The sequence below is a fragment of the Peromyscus leucopus genome, chromosome 1 (genome assembly GCF_004664715.2).
Source record: "Peromyscus leucopus breed LL Stock chromosome 1, UCI_PerLeu_2.1, whole genome shotgun sequence".
Lineage (NCBI taxonomy): Eukaryota > Metazoa > Chordata > Mammalia > Rodentia > Cricetidae > Peromyscus > Peromyscus leucopus.
Window position 1 is genome coordinate 162,299,443 of NC_051063.1, and position 19,107 is coordinate 162,318,549.

At 53.5% G+C, this 19,107-nt stretch overlaps 1 protein-coding gene across 3 annotated transcripts; it reads right to left on the reverse strand.

Moving 5' to 3' along the window:
- Positions 1-684: 684 nt before the first annotated feature.
- On the reverse strand, positions 685-19,107 carry Dmkn (dermokine). Of its 3 annotated transcripts, XM_028855262.2 has the most exons (20): positions 18,472-19,107; positions 18,075-18,251; positions 17,926-17,982; positions 17,690-17,734; positions 17,376-17,558; positions 16,427-16,471; positions 15,799-15,855; positions 15,567-15,617; positions 12,799-12,846; positions 11,121-11,180; positions 10,923-10,970; positions 10,480-10,527; positions 6,698-6,754; positions 6,030-6,074; positions 3,832-3,879; positions 3,668-3,718; positions 3,267-3,335; positions 1,817-1,843; positions 1,658-1,705; positions 685-999 (listed from the first exon to the last, which is right to left on the reverse strand). In XM_028855262.2, the coding sequence occupies exons 1-19, from the start codon at positions 18,835-18,837 to the stop codon at positions 1,658-1,660; spliced, it is 1,530 nt and encodes a 509-aa protein (XP_028711095.1). In that variant the 5' UTR covers positions 18,838-19,107; the 3' UTR covers positions 685-999. The 3 variants fall into 3 exon arrangements, with proteins under 3 accessions (XP_028711095.1, XP_037058169.1, XP_028711096.1); XM_037202274.1 differs by lacking the exon at positions 16,427-16,471; XM_028855263.2 differs by lacking the exons at positions 6,030-6,074; positions 6,698-6,754; positions 10,480-10,527; ... (9 more) ...; positions 18,075-18,251; positions 18,472-19,107 and adding an exon at positions 5,669-5,775.

The following is a 19,107-nucleotide window of genomic DNA, read 5'->3' on the forward strand; positions in this document are numbered from 1 at the left end:
ACTCAGGGGCAACCAATCAGCAGATGCCTCCCAGCCTTCTGCCGGCTCAGCAGATGCTCCCCCAGCCGTCTGCTAGCTAAAGACAGCTTTTCCTACCCTCCGGTCCACAAACCCCTAACTCCTACAGCCTTCAACCAATCAGCCCCCAGACCAATCTTTCCTCCACCAATCAGCACCAGATTAATCCCTCCTCCCTTGAATTCCCCCAACTCCGCTTAAAAGGAGCTGCGACTCCCTTTGGGGTCGCTATTTGCCACCCCAGCATGTTTTGGAAATAAACGCCCTTGCTAAATTGCATACATGACTGTTGGTCTTTCTTGGGGGCTTCTCTTGGACCCTAACAGCTGGTCTGCCCTGCCCTGTCCCTGTGTGTCCCACCCCCAGAACTGGTCTGGCGTTTTGAACAGCCTCCTCAGGCCACCAAACACCTACAGCTACTGTAAGCACGGTATTTGTATGCTAGGCAAAACTTGTTTTGGAAGGTGGAGAAACTTGCATGAAGCCGTCCGTCAGCTAGCTGCGACCCGTGTTACCCGAACCTAAGCCCAGGTCTCATCTCGCTCCAGCTAACCACATCTCTCATTCTACACTCAGGAAAAAGGTTCTCAGCCAGAAACCCATCCTTCCATTCCCCCACACCCAGGTCAGCCGGGTTGTATTGAAGAATAACACGTGGAGAAAGTCTTGGGAAAACAAAGTCGTGTTTTATTTCCACGAAGAAGCTTGAAAGCAGGAAGTTCCTAGTGCATTATGGGAACTTCCCGTCACAAACGGGAGAAGGGGAAGACACTGGTTATTCGACGAGGCTGATTTGTCTCCGAGACACCACAGCCAAATGAGGAGGATGAGAACAGGTAAACCAGGTCCCTAGGTGGGATGATGTGGAGGTTGTCAACACCCAGGTAGCTCTGTCCCAGCAGAGAGGACTGTGGGTAAGTACAATCAAGCTCCCTGAAGACCTGTGTTCATGAAGTGTCAGCAGTGGCTAGAAGAAATTTTCTAGAAGAAAAAACACGAAAGGAGGAGAAAAATAAACAGTAGATCACAGCCATGCCCACGTCGATGGGGACGAACTCTTTCACGAAGATTCCTACCCTGCCCACCTTCAGTCTCCTCATGAAACAAATTTTGTGGTCTCACTGAGGTGCTCAGTAACCTTTCCAGGCCAGGCATGGTGGTACACACCTGTGCCACCAGCACCTGGGAGGCTGTGGTGAGAGAAATTAGTAGTTCGAAGCCACCCCAAGCTATACAGAAAGACCCTGTCTCAAAAATGCAAAACAAAAACCTCACCAAGAAGAACAGACTTCCGCCTGGGGCCTTACTTCATCATGCCTCTGAACCTTGGCCTCCTAGAAGGCTTGCCCGTCTGTGAGCACCACAGACCAGCCTTCTCCTTGGTTCTGTGTCTGTGTGGTTCCCTCTCTGTTCAGCCCTTCATCCTCACTCACACACAGTCCCATGTGTCCTGGACCATTTTTCCAGGTCCCACAAAGAGGGTACCCCTCTTCTGTATCCACCCGAGGAAACCTGACTTTTGCTCTGCTGCTGCTGCTGTTCACCGAAGTCCACAGAAATGCCCAGCTCTCAGGCTGCCCCAGAGGGCACTCCTACTCCTGACATTCAGCCCACTTGTGCGGCTCACTCTGACACTTACCTACCAAAACTTCAGCCACTTCAGCAGGCCAGGCTGTGCCCGGGAAGCCTGTGGGACAAGGGAATGGCTGAGTAGACCTCACACTGTGACCTCCACCCTCAGCAGCCTCAGTCAGGTCCCTCTGTCTCCAGCTGCGTCCTCTCAACCCCCCATACTCACCGAGGATGATGAAGGCGTGACTCCTCCCTGGAAAGAGAAGATCAAAGAAGGTGACATGAGGCCATGGCAGCCCTCTCTAGGCTCTACCTTGGCCTCAGGCTCCCCAAGGTCCCCTCTGGTGGGCACAAGCCAACATTATCAGCAAGGTCCTTCAGGCTGGTTGAGGATACTCAGTCTGTGGATTTTCCCCCGGAGCATACATTTTATCCAGGATGATACTGAATAATGCCCCCCAAACCCACAACACAATGGAGGAATAGGAGGAGATCTCTCCTGTCCATGGGGTAGATGGAAGTCAGCCTATGGTGGCATTTCCTGCCAAGTAAAATGCCTCACACAGACTAGGCTAGCATCCTACCGCTGAGTACATCCCTAGCTCTTTTTCTGACCTTTATGAGACAGAATCTCTCTAAGTTGACTGGGCTAGATTGAACTCTGGAGCCCAGGTAGTCCTTGAACTTGTGATCCTCCTGCCTCAGCCACCAGCCCCACCCTAACCCAAGTAGCTGGGTGATAGGCCACCAAGCTCCGAGTTCTCGAATCTTAGAAGCGGTTTCTTTCGCCAGGGCCTCAGTGTTCTGGGAAATGGAAGGAAGTTGCTGGTCTGGCTTTTCTTTTCAAGCCTCATTAGTGTCTACCACATCACTCTCTGGTGTTCTAATATCACCTGGCTTATTTCCTGACTGGTTGGCTGGCTGGCTGTTGGGTGCAATGCTAGGAACGGAGCCCAGGGCCTTTCCTCTGCTAGATGGGCCCTCTGCCATAGAGCCGCACCCCTAACCCCTAAGAATGCCTTCTGACTTGTTGTTTGTTATTTGTCTGTTTTGTAAGAGTATTTGGGCCACAGTGCACAAGTAGAGGTCAGAGGACAACATGAAAAGGTCAGTTCTCTCCTCCCACCGTGTGGGTCCAGGGGATCGATCTCAGGTTGTGAGGCTTAGCAGCAAGCACCTTTACCTGCTGAGCCAGCTCGTGGGCCCCTAAGACTGCCTTCTCTGCAACTGTGCAAAACAAACCTCTCAGTTGTCCACGCCCCACCTTTTTTTTCTTTTAATTTCCTCTGAGGCACAAAGAATTCAATTTCCCACCAACCAAGGGTCCCTAAGCTTAGCTTCTAGGATGTGCTAGGCTGCTTTCCTCCACGCCACAAAGGGCAAGAAAGCCACACTATGAAGCAAGTCTGTGTGTCTGGCCTGGTGGCTGTAATCTGTCCGTATGGAAGCATCTTGTTGCCAGGTGTCTTCCCTGCACATACCTCCAAGCATCTCTCAGGGCAGTGGGCGGGGGCATACACTGGGGGCCCCCTTACAAAGCAGTGTGATGGAGAAAGGAGGCAGGCCTCTCCCTGCTCCAAGCGTGCGTGTGTACACACACACACACACACACACACACACACACACACACACACACACAGAGAGAGAGAGAGAGACAGAGCTTTTTCAAAACTCACCTTGGGAGTGGTCTTGGCATAGTATTGCCAGTTGTAAGTAGGATTCCCCTGCGGGTTATTGTAGTAGTTCTGGGGGGAACAAAGGGGTGTGCGGGTGCAGAGGGACGGGAAGATGGCATTTCACTATGTAATAAACACGACACTTTTTTGCCCAGACAACAGGTTTCTTAGAAGCCCGCGCTTTGTAACGTGGGCTTTCTTTCATGTTACCCCACAGGACCAACTGGAGCCCACCCCATCAGGTCCTTCCTCCTCCTCCCTGGTCCCTATCACCCCGTCAGGTCCTTCCTCCTCCTCCCTGGTCCCTATCCCAACTCCCCAAGTGTGACAGGGGAGGCAAGCGTAGGTGACCAGGAGAAGGGTGGCATTTAAGTTAGGGGTCAGGGGAGGAGATAGCTTGCCTTGGCTGTGACAGCTGACAGCTCTTGTCTTGCTGCTTCAGGCTGAGAAAACTATGAGGTGGAGGAGGAGTAACGGAGAGAATTTCAGATTAGCCAGCCTTGAGAATGGGGCTGAGAGAGAGAGACCCAGGGCTTTCCAGGGGAGCCTGTGGACAGGGACTCACCTGATCAGCGCCCCCTGCCCTCTTCTGCAGCGATGATAGATCTGAGTCCTAAAAAGGGGCCAGAAGCTGTGGTCAGCAGTTCCGCGGCCCTCCAGGCCTTGCCAGCATCCAAAGCCCAGACATGCCACTGCCTCAGCTCTACTTCCTCTTGGGGCTCTGCCTATCCCTCCCCACCCCTGTAATGGTCCCAGCTAAGTCCAGTAGGACTGGAAGATGCCGATGGCCCAGAGAGATAGAGGACACAGATTTCCACACTCAGGATTGGGAGCAATGGTGGAGAGTTGGGAAACAGCACCACCTCCACAGATGCCACAGTGTGGGACACACACCACCTCCACAGATGCCACAGTGTGGGACACACACCACCCCTACACACACCACCTCCACAAGTGACTCAGTGTGGGACACACACCACCCCACAGGGGCCTCAGTGTGGGACACACACCACCCCACAGATACCACAGTGTGGGACACACACCACCTCCACAGATGCCACAGTGTGGGACACAAACCACCTCCACAGATGCCACAGTGTGGGACACACACCACCTCCACAGATGCCACAGTGTGGGACACACACCACCTCCACAGATACCACAGTGTGGGACACACACCACCTCACAGGTGCCACAGTGTGGGACACACACCACCCCACAGATACCACAGTGTGGGACACACACCACCTCACAGGTGCCACAGTGTGGGACACACACCACCTCACAGGTGCCACAGTGTGGGACACACACCACCCCACAGATGTCACAGTGTGGGACACACACCACCCCCACAGGTGCTGCATGGTTGGAAGCTCTGAGTGGAGATGGTGCTAGAATAACAAAGGAGATGAACCCACATGTGTCCCTCAGTTCCAGGCAGCCATGTGCTGGCAGACACCGCATCTCCCTATAGGCCTCTTGATCCTGCTATACTGGATGTTACTCTCCATGAGATGCCTAAAGCTCAGTGATTAGGTGAGTGCCCAGGAAAGGGAAGACAGGCAAGGAAGCATTTAAAGCAGTTTCAGTACGATTCCCATAGCTCCTCACATCTGACACAGACAACAAGGATCAAACCCAGGATCAGGAGCTCCACCACTGAGCCACACCCCAACCCTCACTGGGGGATTCTAGACAGGGGCTCTACCACTGAGCCACACCCCAGCCCCTCACTGGGGGATTCTAGGCAGGGGCTCCACCACTGAGCCACACCCCAGCCCCTCACTGGGGGATTCTAGGCAGGGGCTCCACCACTGAGCCACACCCCAGCCCCTCACTGGGGGATTCTAGGCAGGAGCTCTACCACTGAGTCACACCCCCAGCCCCTTTCTGGGGGACTCTAGGCAGGGGCTCCACGACTGAGCCACACCCCCGGCCCCCTGACACTGAGTCTTAGCTCCACTACCAGCTCTGACACTGAAGTCACAAACTGGTCACTCACAGGCCTCTAGACACTTTTTGTTTGATCTTCTTTTAAAAAAAAAAAAAAACATAGTTGCAAATGATTTAAAATCAGATTTCTAGCTTTTCTTGAAAAAAATTACACTGTAGTAACTCAGGTCCCACATGTGTGCATGAGGAACTCAGACAGCCTTGTCTCAGTTCTGGTTCCCAAAGGCCACTGGCCATTCAGCATTGCCGTGTGGCTTTCTAGATGACACAGTGGACCTGCTCATTCTCCCCAAGACCCAGCTGTTCAGGCCTCCCGCACCCACCTGAACGCCTGATTCCCCTCAGCGTCCTCCCCTGTACCCCTCTGCCGTCGCTTGAGAGTTGACCCCAAGTCCTTTCTTCCTCCCCATCTTGGGGTCTCCCCTCCACCCACTTTCCCTGGTACCCACCCAGCTGTGGCTGTCTCCGCGCCAGGCCACGCCCAGCAGCATAAGCAGCAGAACCGAGACAGTGCCTGGCTTCATGGTTCTGCTCTGGTGTAATGAGGCCCAAGCCTCTGGCCCTGGGATTTTATCCTACGGAGACCCCTCCCACCTCACTCCTGACTCATAGCTTCTCTCCTGCTCCACCCAACTCGGGATTGCACAAACCAAAAAAAGTGGGAAGGGACGTTCTCCTCCCTCACCAGGGGCAGGAGGAAACCCGGGCGGGCAGGGATGTCAGTAAGCCATCTGTCACGGACTGCCCACCCTGAGTCCACACAGCTAAGTTGCCTCACCCCAAAATGAGAAGTTCTGTCAACCCCCTTACCTCAATCTGTTTCCAGTTGAAGTAGGGAGTTTTGCGTTTGAAATTCTGGAAGGAGAAGAATGGATGAGAGAGTGTCCGTGGTGTCAGAACTGAGAGGAGGAAAAGACAGCAAGCACACTGGGCCGGTGCCAGGTGGCCGCAGGGAGGGCCAGGTGTGGCTTGGGCTTGGGTGAAGATAAGCATTTGGGAAGCTGAGGGTGCTTGAATCTGAGATAGTGTTGGGGATAAAATATAATGAGATGGCCTATCTCAGAGATGAGAAGAGTCGTCAGGTGCGGGGTACACACCCAGAACCCCTGCACTCCGAACGCCAAGACATGAGGATTTGGGTGCCAAGCTAGCCCAGGTCACACAGTGAATTCAAGGCCAGCCTGGGCCAGCTAGCGAGTTCAAAGCCAGCTAGGGCTACATGGTGAGATCCCCCCCTCAGAAACATACAATAACAGTTGAAAAAAAGTGAGGGAGGAGCTGGGGGGTGTCGCTTAGTAACCGGGCTTGCTCAGCACATGCAAAGCTCCAGTTGGATCCCCAGGATTGCAGAAATGAAACAAACACCCCCAAACGAGGAACGATGTTTGTGGTAGGTGGCTACAGCTGCTGTGCGGGACACATGGTAGGGGCATGATGGTCAAGTTCCCCAGGTCTTTGGAAAGCAGGACTTCTCCTACCTCCCAGAGTCTGCGGAAGTAGAGTAAGGCTCGCGTGCTGGGGGACGGGAGGCGGCCCTGTGAACAAAAGATGGGGAACAGGTTAGCAGGGAGCCCTGACCCCCACTCCTGCCTCGGAACTAATGTGTGAAAGGCATGCTGGGAGTCCCTAGGGACCCCAGAACCTGGAAATGGAGAGAGAGAGACTGGCTAGTTGTCCGTGCTGTGTGCCTGCCCACGCCCAGCTCTGTCCCTCACGAGCCCCTCAGGACCCAGGGCTACCACAGTCACCAGCACATCTCCCTGCCCCCTCCCAGGACAACACTGGAGGCGAAGAAAGGAGCAGAGACCGGCAGTGTGGGAGAGCTATGGTTTATTTCCAGGGGCCAGGGTGAGAGTCGGGGTGAGGGCATGGTGGGACTCCCATCCAGCTGGCAGCTCCTCGTCTGGTGGTCATGGTTTGCGAAAGCTCCCTTTGTCCTGAGCAGAGAAATGGGTTCTAAGAGGAAGCTAGAGGGGTCGGGATCTCTGGGGGGGCAGTGGACAGGGGCCGGGGCTGCGAGGGAACCCTGCCCTCAGGTTCTGCATGGATCATCTAAGACTGTCCTCACTCCACACAAACCCCAGGTCCTCTCCCTCACCCCACTGGCTGAAGTGCTCAGCTCCCTCCTCTCCTTCCCACTGGGGAAGACTAGAGCTGGGTGCCCTCTCCTGCCCAGCTCCGCCTCCCCCTTCTTCCAGACTGGCCTGCTGAGAGGTCAGTCCCTGTGAATCCCACCTAGCTAGCATTCCCCAGATGGGCAAAAATGCTTGGTGACGTGTCAGCCTGTGTCCTGGCCTCCTAGGGGATCCTTAGTCCCCAAGGACCACAGCAACGAGGCTTGCCCCACCGGAAACTGTTTTCTTAAAAAACAGACCTCTCTTTCCAGGCATGCTATTTGTGCCTGGAAGCCCAGCACTCAGGAGGCTGAGTCAGGAAACGCTCAGGTTTGAGGTAAACCTGGGCTACCGAGTGAGTTCAAGGCTAGCCTGAGCTACATTGGGAGGCTCTGTCTCAAAGTTAAATAATAAAGCACAAAAATAAAAGAGAATCTATTTTGTCCATTTAAACCAGAAACTTATTGCCACTGGAAAACACGCATCTCTCCTACCTTCACCTCATCCCTCAAAAGTCAAGCAGGTTTTCCTGAGCTTTGGACAATTCTGTTCCCATTTCACCACGGCCCACTCTCCCACAGAGACCCCAAGTCTTGGGAAGGATGTTTTAGGATAAGGATTAAAATTTCAGCAGCTCAAAGGGCCAATCAGGTGGCTGGAAAGCTTGACAGACAGGCTCAGAGTAGCTTCTAGAGAACAAGGGTCCACAGCATAAAGTAGGACCACTCTGTCCCATGAAGGGGCGTCCCAGAGAGGCCAAATCATTCAAGATAAGCCAGGCACCTAAGGCACTAGGTGAAGTCACCCAATTTTTAAACTTTGGCAAGTAATTTATAGATATATTTTTTAAATGTGTCTTGGTGACTCATGATAAGGCCACCCCATCTCTTGGGTGTGTACTGTTGTTTCTTAACACCCTCCAACTCTCCTGAGCCTGGCATCTCAGGCCTGTCATTCTAGCTACTCAGGAGGCTGAGGCAGGAGGATCATGAGTTTAAGGACTGCTTTCACAACTTAATGGAACTTTGTCTCAAAATAAAAAGTGAAAAAGAATGCTAGAGAGGTGGCTCAGTGGTAGAGCCCCTGCCTAGAATCCCCCAGTGAGGAGCTGGGGTGTGGCTCAGTGGTAGAGCCCCTGCCTAGAATCCCCCAGTGAGGGGCTGGGGTGTGGCTCAGTGGTAGAGCCCCTGCCTAGAATCCCCCAGTGAGGGCCTGGGAGTGTGGCTCAGTGGTAGAGCACCTGCATACAATAACCTAGTGAGGGGCTGGGGTGTGGCTCAGTGGTGGAGCCCCTGCCTAGAACCCCCCAGTGAGGGGCTGGGGTATGGCTCAGTGGTAAAGCCCTGTCTAGAATCCCCCAGTGAGGGGCTGGGGGTGTGGCTCAGTGGTAGAGCCCCTGCCTAGAATCCCCCAGTGAGGGCCTGGGAGTGTGGCTCAGTGGTAGAGCACCTGCATACAATAACCTAGTGAGGGGCTGGGGTGTGGCTCAGTGGTGGAGCCCCTGCCTAGAACCCCCCAGTGAGGGGCTGGGGTATGGCTCAGTGGTAAAGCCCTGTCTAGAATCCCCCAGTGAGGGGCTGGGGGTGTGGCTCAGTGGTAGAGCCCCTGCCTAGAATCCCCCAGTGAGGGCCTGGGAGTGTGGCTCAGTGGTAGAGCACCTGCATACAATAACCTAGTGAGGGGCTGGGGTGTGGCTCAGTGGTGGAGCCCCTGCCTAGAATCCCCCAGTGAGGGGTTGGGGGTGTGGCTCAGTGGTGGAGCCCCTGCCTAGAATCCCCCAGTGAGGGGCTGGGGTGTGGCTCAGTGGTAGAGCCCTGCCTAGAATCCCTCAGGGAGGACTTGGGGGTGTGGCTCAGTGGTAGAGCCCCTGCCTAGAATCCCCCAGTGAGGGGCTGGGGGTGTGGCTCAATGGTAGAGCACTGTGTTTAGCTCTCTTTTGGCCCTAGGTTCAATTCCAAGCACTGAAAAAAAAATGAATTCTTTGAACTAAAATTAGGGCTGGAGAGACGGCTCAGGATTTAAGAGTACTTGTTCTTGCAGAGGTCAGAATTCAGTTCCCAGCACCCACATCAGGCAGCTCACAACTGCCTGTAACTCCAGCTCCAAGGAATCCAATGCCCTCTTCTGGCCTCCATGGGTACCACTCCCCAACACACAGAAAGAGACACACAAATAAGAAAATTTTAAATTTTTAAGAAAGGTAAACATTTTAAAAAGTGGTCTAAACGGGCACTATTTGCCATCCATTGTCACGGTTTCTGCCTGGGGAATTTAGATTTTTCTTTTTCTTTCATCCCTCTCATTTCCCATCAAGCTATCATGATGTCAAACTGTCCTGTCTAAGTGCATCCACTGTGAAAGGGAAGGGTAGGATGGGAGAAGAAGGAAGGGTCTCACTGCTCCAGCTGTGAGGATTATATGTGAGCAGGGTCACTCCCAAGACCTGTCACACATCTGGTACTCAGGAGCTTCCTGTCCATTCTCCTTGTCTCTCTTGGTTTTTCAATCTACATATGACCTTGTAGGTCCACGTGACTCCCCATTCAGTGAATTCCCTAGGATCATGCCTACTCAGTCTGCCTAATCCCTTTTGTGTAGAGCTGGTATTGAACCCAGAGTTTCACCAGTGCTAGGTAAGCAGCTCCACCACTGAGCCACACCCCCAGGCCCTCACTGGGGGATTCTAGGCAGGGGCTCTACCACTGAGTTTCAAGACAGACCTTCACTGATGGACTTTAAATTTGAGATATCATCTCTTAAATTGCCCAAGCAAGCTGTGAACTCACTCTTTGAGTCCAGGGTGGCCTTCAATTTGCCAATCCTGTTGCTTTGTCTTCCCAGTTGCAGAGATGACAAACCTGTACCTCACAGGTCTAAAGGGGAGACTGAGGCTGAGAAGTCACCTGGTTCTTCACATTAAGATATTAAAGACAGTCATCTCCTCTGCTCATTGCCAGGACCCAACGATTTCCTAATTCACCCTATCTTTCCAAGTCTCCATTGGCTCCCCACATAGATGCATTTGGTTTGATCATTTGGCAAATGATCATGATTACTATTCTCCTGCCTCATCGTGAAGATGTCTAGCTCTTCTCTCTCTGGTCCTCTGCTCTCAAACCATCAGGGCACGGCCTTCCGGTCCTTACCTTGTTTATGGCATCCCAGTTAATGAAACCCAACTTGGATTTAAAATTCTGCAGAAAAAACAAAAAGAAATGTCCAAATCAGATCATGAAGCAATGTCTGGCTTTTTGTTTTGTTTTCTTTTGTTTTGTTTTTCAGGCCAGAAAAGGTTAAGAGCACTGGATGCTCTTCCAAAGGATCTGAGTTCTATTCCCAGCACCCGCATGGTGGTTCACAGCCATCTCCAATTCCAGTTCCAAGAAATCTAATGCCCTCTTCTGGCCTCTGCGGCTGCCAGATACACATGCGGTACTCAGACATATATGGAGGTGAAGCACTCATAGGTATAAAATGAAAGTAAAATTTAAACACTTTAAAGAAAAGGTCAAGACCATGGCTTTCTCTTGGGACGTGAAGGACTGAGGAAGTGGGGGTGCTTCTCCTGGGGGGGGGGCAAGCAGCTTACCTCCCAGAAACTGTCAAAGTTGAAGGGCAAGGAAGACGGGTCGGAGTTCTAAGGAATGGATGAGAAACAGCAGGAAGTTAGGAGTCCACTTTGTGAGCAAGAGGCAGAGGCAGGAGATGGGGGTGTCAGGAAGGAACAAGACACAAGGATGCCCGACACCCCAGTCCCGGCCCGAAGTGGAGTAAGGGCTCCACTCACCACAGCTTTGAGTCCACTGACGGCTTCATTGTATTCACCATTCCCATTGGACCCATGCTCCTGGGGAGGGGAAGGAAGCCATGTTCAAGGCTCATGTTCACCATCACACGAGTGCCTGCCAGTCTAGCCCAGGCCCACCCATCTCCACCAATGGCCCTGCGTCTCTCCTTCTCGCCATAGCCTTTTCTCTTCTCTCTCGCACTCCTGAACTCCCAGCTCAAAAAGACGAATGACTCCAACCACACAGCTGACCCGATCTCTCGAGACATGCACACACTTTGTAGCCCAGGCTGGCCCCAAACTTGGCAGTGATCTTCCTGTGTCAACCTCCCAGGTCTACAGTGGTTACAGTGATCCGCCACCATGTCTAATGGTCACATTTTTGCCTCCACTTCCTTCTGCCCTGCCCCAACAAAGGCCAGTGAAAATGATGAGAGGTAATGTGTGGTCCCACTGGGCTCCTAGCACCTAGCACAGCGTGGGATGGATTTGCAATGACTTCATTTCTCCAGAAGTGGCCAACAGGGCCTCTAGACTGGCCTGCCGTCTAGACCCTGCATTACTTCAGTTTGATTATGATACAGAGAAGTCAACAGTAGCTAAGGAAGATGGGCAGGTCAGGGTTCACTGTCCCTTCTTATGCTAGGGAGCCAGACTCAGAGAGGTCAATTGACTTGCCTGAAAAAGCCTAGATGATGAGTGGTGGACCTGACTTTTAACCCCTATCTTTATACCCAAAGTTCAGCAACTTTCCTCTTCTCAATACTTACTTATTAAGCACATTTAAATGTACATATATGTATGTCTGTATGTATATATGTGCATATATATGTATATGCATGTATATTCTGTTGATCTCTATTAAGCGGACAGGTATCACTGGAAACTGAACCTAGAGTCTCACATATGTTGAGCAGGAGCTTCTATGACTGAGCCACACCCCAGCCCCTCACTGGGGGATTCTAGGCAGGTGCTCTACCACTGAGCTATGCCCCCAGCCCCTCACTGGGGGATTCTAGGCAGGGGCTCTACCACTGAGCCACACCCCAGCCCCTCACTGGGGGATTCTAGGCAGGGGCTCTACCACTGAGTCACACCCAAGTCCCTCACTGGGGGATTCTAGGCAGGGGCTCTACCACTGAGCCACACCCCAGCCCCTCACTGGGAGATTCTAGGCAGGAGCTCTACCAATGAGCCACACCCCAGCCCCTCACTGGGGGATTCTAGGCAGGGGCTCTACCACTGAGCCACACCCCAGCCCCTCACTAGGGGATTCTAGGCAAGGGTTCTACCACTGAGCCATGCCCTGGTTCTCTTTTGCTTTTTAAAATAGGATTTCTCTAAGTTGCCCTAGAATGGCCTTGAACACACTCTATAGACCAGGCAGTCCTTGAATTTGTGATCCTCCTGCCTCATCCTCCCTAGTAACTGGGATTGTAAGTCTTGCCTTCAGGCCTAGTCTCTGTTCTTTTTCCTTTTGACTGATATCACATCTGCCATCAGTATGGCTCTGATCCCAAATGGAAGGAGGGAGGGAGGTCCCAGTGGCCATTTTGGTTTGCTGGTAGTCACTCAGCAGTTTAGCTTGGGAGAAGAAATCGGTATTTTTGTCTCTTGACATTCTGTCCCACTCCCCACCGTCCCTTCTGCTAAGCTGCCCCGCTGTCCCCTGACTCACCTGGTAGTCGTGGGAGCCCCCAAGGAGACGGCTGCTTTCTCTGCTTTCCTATGGAGACATAAAGTGCAGACGTCAGTCTGGGAGGAGAGGGCAGGACAGACAGGTGCAGGGGTGGACAGGGAAGTGTGGACAGCGTCTTCTCTCCCGTGACTCTACCAGATCCTACTTCAACCTCTCCCCTGTGGGCCAGTGACTGCTCACTTACACTTAATAGTACGTCACCCTCTGTTAATATTTATTTCTCCAGAACCCAGTGAGAAGTGCCATTGCCTCTAAGTCAACTGAATCTTCCCCTGGCCAGGCTGCTGGACTAAACTGACAGACTAGAAACTCCAGATGGGCTGGTGTCTGCACTGGGCGGAAAGGGAGCGGCAGCCGGTGAGCCTGTGGGTTGAAGCGGCACACGGTATGTGGGTATGCTGCTCAGCCAAAGTCAGCAGCTCCATTGTCTGCTCCTCGTTCCCAGAGCTCGCTGGGGACCTGGCCCGGATGCAGGATACCTGCCCTGTTAGTTGCTACTGACTTGTGACTACTGTTTTATTTGCAAGCAGAGTATCTATGCTCAAATGCTGCTGTCCCTGTGCCCTAATGTCCCCTGGGACCTCTGGGGCCTCCCTGTTCTCTGCTAAAGTACCATAAAAGAAAGAAAAGCAGAAAAAATAGGTAAGTACTTCTAATTACTAGAAAATAATCGACATTTAAAATAATACACCAGTGTCAGAGACCATCGAAACAGTGATGTTATTGACTCCCTTTGTTCTTCTTCTTGTCTGTTTGTCTGTCTGTCTGTCTGTTTGTTTGTTTGTTTGTTTTTCAAGACAGGGTTTCTCTGCATAGACCAGACTGGCCTGGAACTCACAGAGATCTGCCTGCCTCTGCCTGCCAAGTGCAGGCTCTAAAGGCTTGAGACACCACACCCAGCTGACTCCTGTGTTCTTAAAACTGATTTAAAAAATAAATGATAAATAAATAAAGAAACAAGAGTTAACAAAGAAAGAGTTGCTCTTCAAATCTGGGAACCCATAAAAGTTAGCACCCTAATATTCACGTTCTTCGGGAGCTGCCTGTGCTCAGCCTCCCCCGCCTCTCCGTCTTCCCCCATCTCATCCTGCCCCTTGCTCAACGACCTCTGCTGCCACCAGGGCCCAGCCCAGCAGCCACAGCATCCCCAAGGAACGGATGAGAAACTGTGAGTCCCAGCCCCACCCCAGATCTGCTGGCTCAACCTGCATTTTGCACAAGACCTCTAGGTGTGGGACGGGAATGTCACACTTACTCAGCCAGCATCACTGGGGGTGCTGACCTTAGTGCCCCGATTTCCAGAATAACTAGGAAAGTGTGTATGTGTTCTGCTCCTCTACTGGAGTTCGCTGGATTCTGGTCACTGGCCAGGGATGGGACATTTGGAATGACTGTCTCTAAAACGGGCTGACAGTGGACATAGTGGCACTCAAGAGACGGAGGCAGGAGGATCAAAAGTGTGAAGTTAGCCTGGGCTCGAGTGAGAGCCTTTCTCAAAAACAAGTGAATGAAGTCGGACTGGTTTCCGCCTGGATTCCTCCCAGCCTCATCTGGATATAAAGCAAAGCATAATGCCTGAGAGTTTGCCATCCAAGTCTAAGGCCTGTTTGAGCTACTGTTTAGGGAGTTCAAGGCCAGTCTGAGGAACTTAGTGAGCCCCTGTCTCAAGGTAAAAACTAAAAAGAAGCTGGACTTGGTGATTTATGTCTGTAATCCCAGCACTTACAAGGCTAAGGCAAAAGGATTTCTGTGAGTTTGAGACCAGTCTGGACTGATCCTGTTAGTGAGATATTGTCTTAAAAGAAAGAAGGCAGGGAGGGAGGGAGGGAGGGAGGGAGAGAAGAGAAGAGAAGAAGAGAAGAGAAGAGAAGAGAAGAGAAGAGAAGAGAAGAGAAAAGAAAAGAAAAGAAAAGAAAAGAAAAGAAAAGAAAAGAAAGACTAGTTCCATGGTAGAACATCTGCCTAGAACCCAGCACTGAGGGGTTGAGGATGTGGTTCAGCAATTAGAGCCCCTGCCTAGAATCCCCCAGTGAGGGGCTGGGGTGTGGCTCAGTGGTGGAGCCCCTGCCTAGAATTCCCCAGTGAGGGGCTGGGGTGTGACTCAGTGGTGGAGCCCCTGCCTAGAATCCCCCAGTGAGGGGCTGGGGTGTGGCTCAGTGGTGGAGCCCCTGCCTAGAATCCCCCAGTGAGGGGCTGGGGTGTGGCTCAGTAGTAGAGCCCCTGCCTAGAATCCCCCAATGAGAGGCTGGGGTGTGACTCAGTGGTAGAGCCCCTGCCTAGAATCCCCCAGTGAGGGGCTGGGGTATGGCTCAGTGGTAGAGCTCCTGCCTAGAATCCCCCAGTGAGGGGCTGGGGGTGTAGCTCAGTGGTAGAGCCCCTGCCTAGAACCCCCCAGTGAAGAGCTGTGGGCCATTGGTAGAGTGGTTGCCTAGTATGAACAAGGCCCACAGTTCAATCCCTGGCGGCACACACACACACACACACACACACAGAGAGAGAGAGAGAGAGAGAGAGAGAGAGAGAGAGAGAGAGAGAGAGAGAGAGAGAGAGAAGGAAAGCTGTCCGGTTGTCCACTGTGACTTCAGAGACTTGGTATTTTAAGGGTCTCTGTTTGGGTTCCCTCCAAGGGGTGGATGGAGGGATGGAGGTGAGCATCAGTAAGGAGGCTGAGCTGAGTGGGCTCCTGAGGCCACGGCATGGCCACAGTGGCAAAAGGCTGCCACTGGACAAGTGAGTTTGACTCTCACCTGGCTCCTGGATCCTCCGGCCGAGCGCTCATCATCCCCTGGGTTGTCACACTGTGAGAGGAAAAGATTTTTTTTTTTCTCAATCTCCCACTGACCTACAATCTCAGCCCCCATGGTCTCAGTACAGCAATCAGCTCCCCTTGGGAGACAGCCACACCCCCATATTCAGCCAAGCCCCATCCCCGGCCCCTCTTCCAGCATCTGTGTCCACATGCCCTCCCTGACCACCCACCTCAGGTTTGTTTCCACCACCGCTTCCGCCTCTGCTGCCCGAGGACGAGCCAGTTCCCTGCAAGGAAAGAATCCGCATAACGTCTTAGAAGTGTGTGCTAAGGGACCCAAGAGTTCCCCAGCCATCTCTCCAGCCTCCATTCTTCGCTCACCTTCGGTTGCTAGGGGCAACTGAATTTCAGTAAAAGAAGGCCAAGTATGGCCCGGAGTTTGGAAATACGCAGTGATTTGGGGAATCTGAGCTGTTAGTTCTCCAACACACACACACACACACACACACACACACACACACACACACACACACACACACAACTATAAGAAGCTGCCACTGTGGGTGAGGCTGAAGAGATGACTCAGAGGTTACGAACACATACTCTTCCAGAGGACCCAAGTTCAGTTCCCAGGACTCTCACGACCGCCTGTAACTCCAGCGCCAGGGCCCATCAGTCTAGCTGCCATGGGCTCCTGCACTCATGAACGGGTACCTACATACACGTACACACCTCACAAAACATTTCTTAAAGAAGCTGCCGCTAGGGGACAGGCTAGGGCCTGTTCCACCCCTGCCCTTCCTTATGCACCCTTTCTTACAAAATAAAAATAAAAAGAGGGGACCCTAGAGTCCTTACCCTGGAGACTGAATAGCCTTCATCAAAATTAGACGTCTCTATTTCCTGAATGGGGAGAGAGGCACTCTCAGACTCTGCACACAAAGCCACTGGTGATGTAACAGCGCCTTATTTATTCATCTATTCATTCCTGTAGCCCAGAATAACCTTGAACTCATTTTAAGTAGCCGTGGATGACCCTAACTCCTGATCCTGCTGCCACCCCCGGGGAGCTAGGATTCCATGAGTCACCACACTAGGCTTGTATGGACCTGGGGGTGGAACCCAGGACCTTGTACACGCTAGACCAACACCCTCTGCCCACCTCGTGCCAGCAGCCTCCATATGTGCCCCCTTTGATCCCTATGGAAATTTGTGCGGCCCGAGTTTGGGCACCTCTCTTGGGGCTCATTTCTGGGGTGCTCACTTCTAGCTCTCTCGCCCGTCACATGGGGGCCTCACATGTGCAGTGACCAGTGTTGTCTACACCACAGCCGTCGTTGAGTCTCCATGACGACAGCCCACCCCCACCCCCGTTCTCCCCAAGCATCCCAAACAAGTTGTTTGCTTTGTTTGAGATGTAGCCCTGGCTGGCCTCAAACTCACAGAATCCTCCTGCCTCAGCCTTCCAGGTGCTGGAGAGAACAATATTATCCTATGCCTGCCTGTCTTCTTCCTTCTCCTCACCCTCAGTTCTACTCAGCAAGGAGCAAAGGTTAGACCTGAGCCAGAGCTATCTCTCCACGGCAGTTCGCACAGGAAGGGAGTAGGCAGTGTAGGAAGTCAGAGCCCCTTCATAAGGAACCCTGTAATTAGGGCTGGGAGGGTGGGGAACCAGGGCTGAAGGACTCTCAGGATGACCACTGTCACTGAAGCCATCCACTCTAGGGTTGTGACAGCTGTAAGAGAAACCCCAGAGCCCGGGTCCTCACCATCAGGACCGTCACCCCATCCCAAGGAAGAAACTTACCCGGGAACCAGAACTGCCGCTGCCGCTGTTGCCTTGGCTGCTGCTGCCGTGACTGCTGCCGTGGCCACTGTTGCCGTGGCTGCCGCCGCCATGGCTATTGCCACTGTTGCTGCCGTGGCCACCATTGCTGCCACCGTTGCCGCCACCACTGCTGCCACCATTGCCACCACCACTGCTGCTTCCCTGCAGAAGAACAGCACCTTGTCTAAGGGCAGGGTCCCTACACTTGCCCTTGTCCCCGCATCCCTCAGCCACCTAGAAAGGAATGCATCCCAGCCTTCCCCGACCTGAACGCAGGCCACGCCTCCTCTTACCCCGTAGTTGCTTTCACGGGAGCCAGATGGTGGGGGGTTGGTACACTGTGGATGGAAGGGGACCCCACAAGGGCAGAGATGTCAAAGCCACTACCACAGGCCCGGCCGCTCTGCTGCCTGGGTCTCGGCTTCCTTGCCCCCTTCCAGTGCTCTCCCTCTTCCCTGGATGGTGACCTCCATCCCTTCCCTCCCCTGCTCTGTCGCACACACCCGGCCACCCTTCCCGTCTACCTTACCCCTGAGTTTTGGTTGTTGCCTCTCACCGACCCATAGCCAGGCTGAGCCACAGCTCCCTGCAGGGAGGGCGAAACCCAGTTTAGGATCCAGACTACAAGGTAGGGTGGGGAGGGCAGGGCTGAGGGATGGATCTGGGTGGTGACTTTACCTGAGCATTGGTCTCATAGTTGAAGGACCTGCCATCACCACCCTGACCCACAGAGCCACCCTGAGAGTTGGTTCCAAAATTGCCTTCTGAGGCCCAGGGGGTCCCTTGACCACCGGGATTGCCATGGCCGCCAGCACCACCTTGAGAGCCAAACATTCCATGGCCTCCAGACGTCCCCTGAAAGGACAATACACCCATCCTTAGTGTGCCCATCTCTGGCAATCATAAGAGAGAGAGGGAGCCGGCACCATCCTGGGGTGGGGGGAGGAAGAGGAGAGGAGATGCATGACAACCAAAGCAACGGTCCCAGACAGCCACCCAGGAACCATCTCTTCACCCTGGACCCATTTCTCGAGTTCTTGCCACGACCAGCACACCCAGCTTCCCAGCCACTCACCCAAGACCCGGAGTTGTGGGCAGCATCCATCCCACGTCGAACGACATCCTCAGCCTGTCTGCGGACCTCGTCCCCAGCATTCCCCAGAGATCGAGCTGCCTCCCCGAGCCTGTGGTCGAAAGCGTCCCCTCTGGCCCCCCTCAGTGCATAGCCACCTTCCTCGCCGCGCCCCTGGCCAAGGGCGTTCTGGATCCCAGAGCTGGCTGCTTCCTTCGCCCCCTCGCCCACAGCCTCTCCGATGGCATCGCCCACCCCTTGTGCGGCACTTGAACCCGTGCCCTCGCCTCCGCTCTGCAGTGGGCTAGCTGCCCCGCTTCCCAGACAGAGGGCCAGCAGCAGGCAGGCCAGGGACCCCCGGAGCTTCATCTCTCCCCTCAGGATCTTTACAGCCCAATCTGTTTCTTGTTCCTTCTCTCTTCCTCTGGACTATGGGACCTCCTGCCTTGCTCTCTCTGCTTCTGACTCCACCTCCCTCAGGACCCACAGCCTCCTCTCTCTGTTCCCAGCTCCCCTGCTTTCCAGAGGCTTCCTTCTTGCCACTGCCCCTTATACTGTAGGTTCCGAGAAGGTAGCAGGGCTGGGCAGTCCAGGATCCCTCCTCCAGTGACTCAGGGCCTATCCTCCGATAAGGTAATG

Bases quoted from the DNA above. Each gene is read 5' to 3' on its own strand.
- Dmkn (XM_028855262.2), bottom strand. From the start codon at position 18,837: ATGAAGCTCCGGGGGTCCCTGGCCTGCCTGCTGCTGGCCCTCTGTCTG. The intron at 16,472-17,375 runs GTAAGTTTCTTC...CTCCCCATTCAG, and splicing joins GCGGCAGTTCTGGTTCCCGG to GAAATAGAGACGTCTAATTT. The intron at 11,181-12,798 runs GTGAGTCAGGGG...TCCCCTCCCCAG, and splicing joins GGGGCTCCCACGACTACCAG to GAGCATGGGTCCAATGGGAA.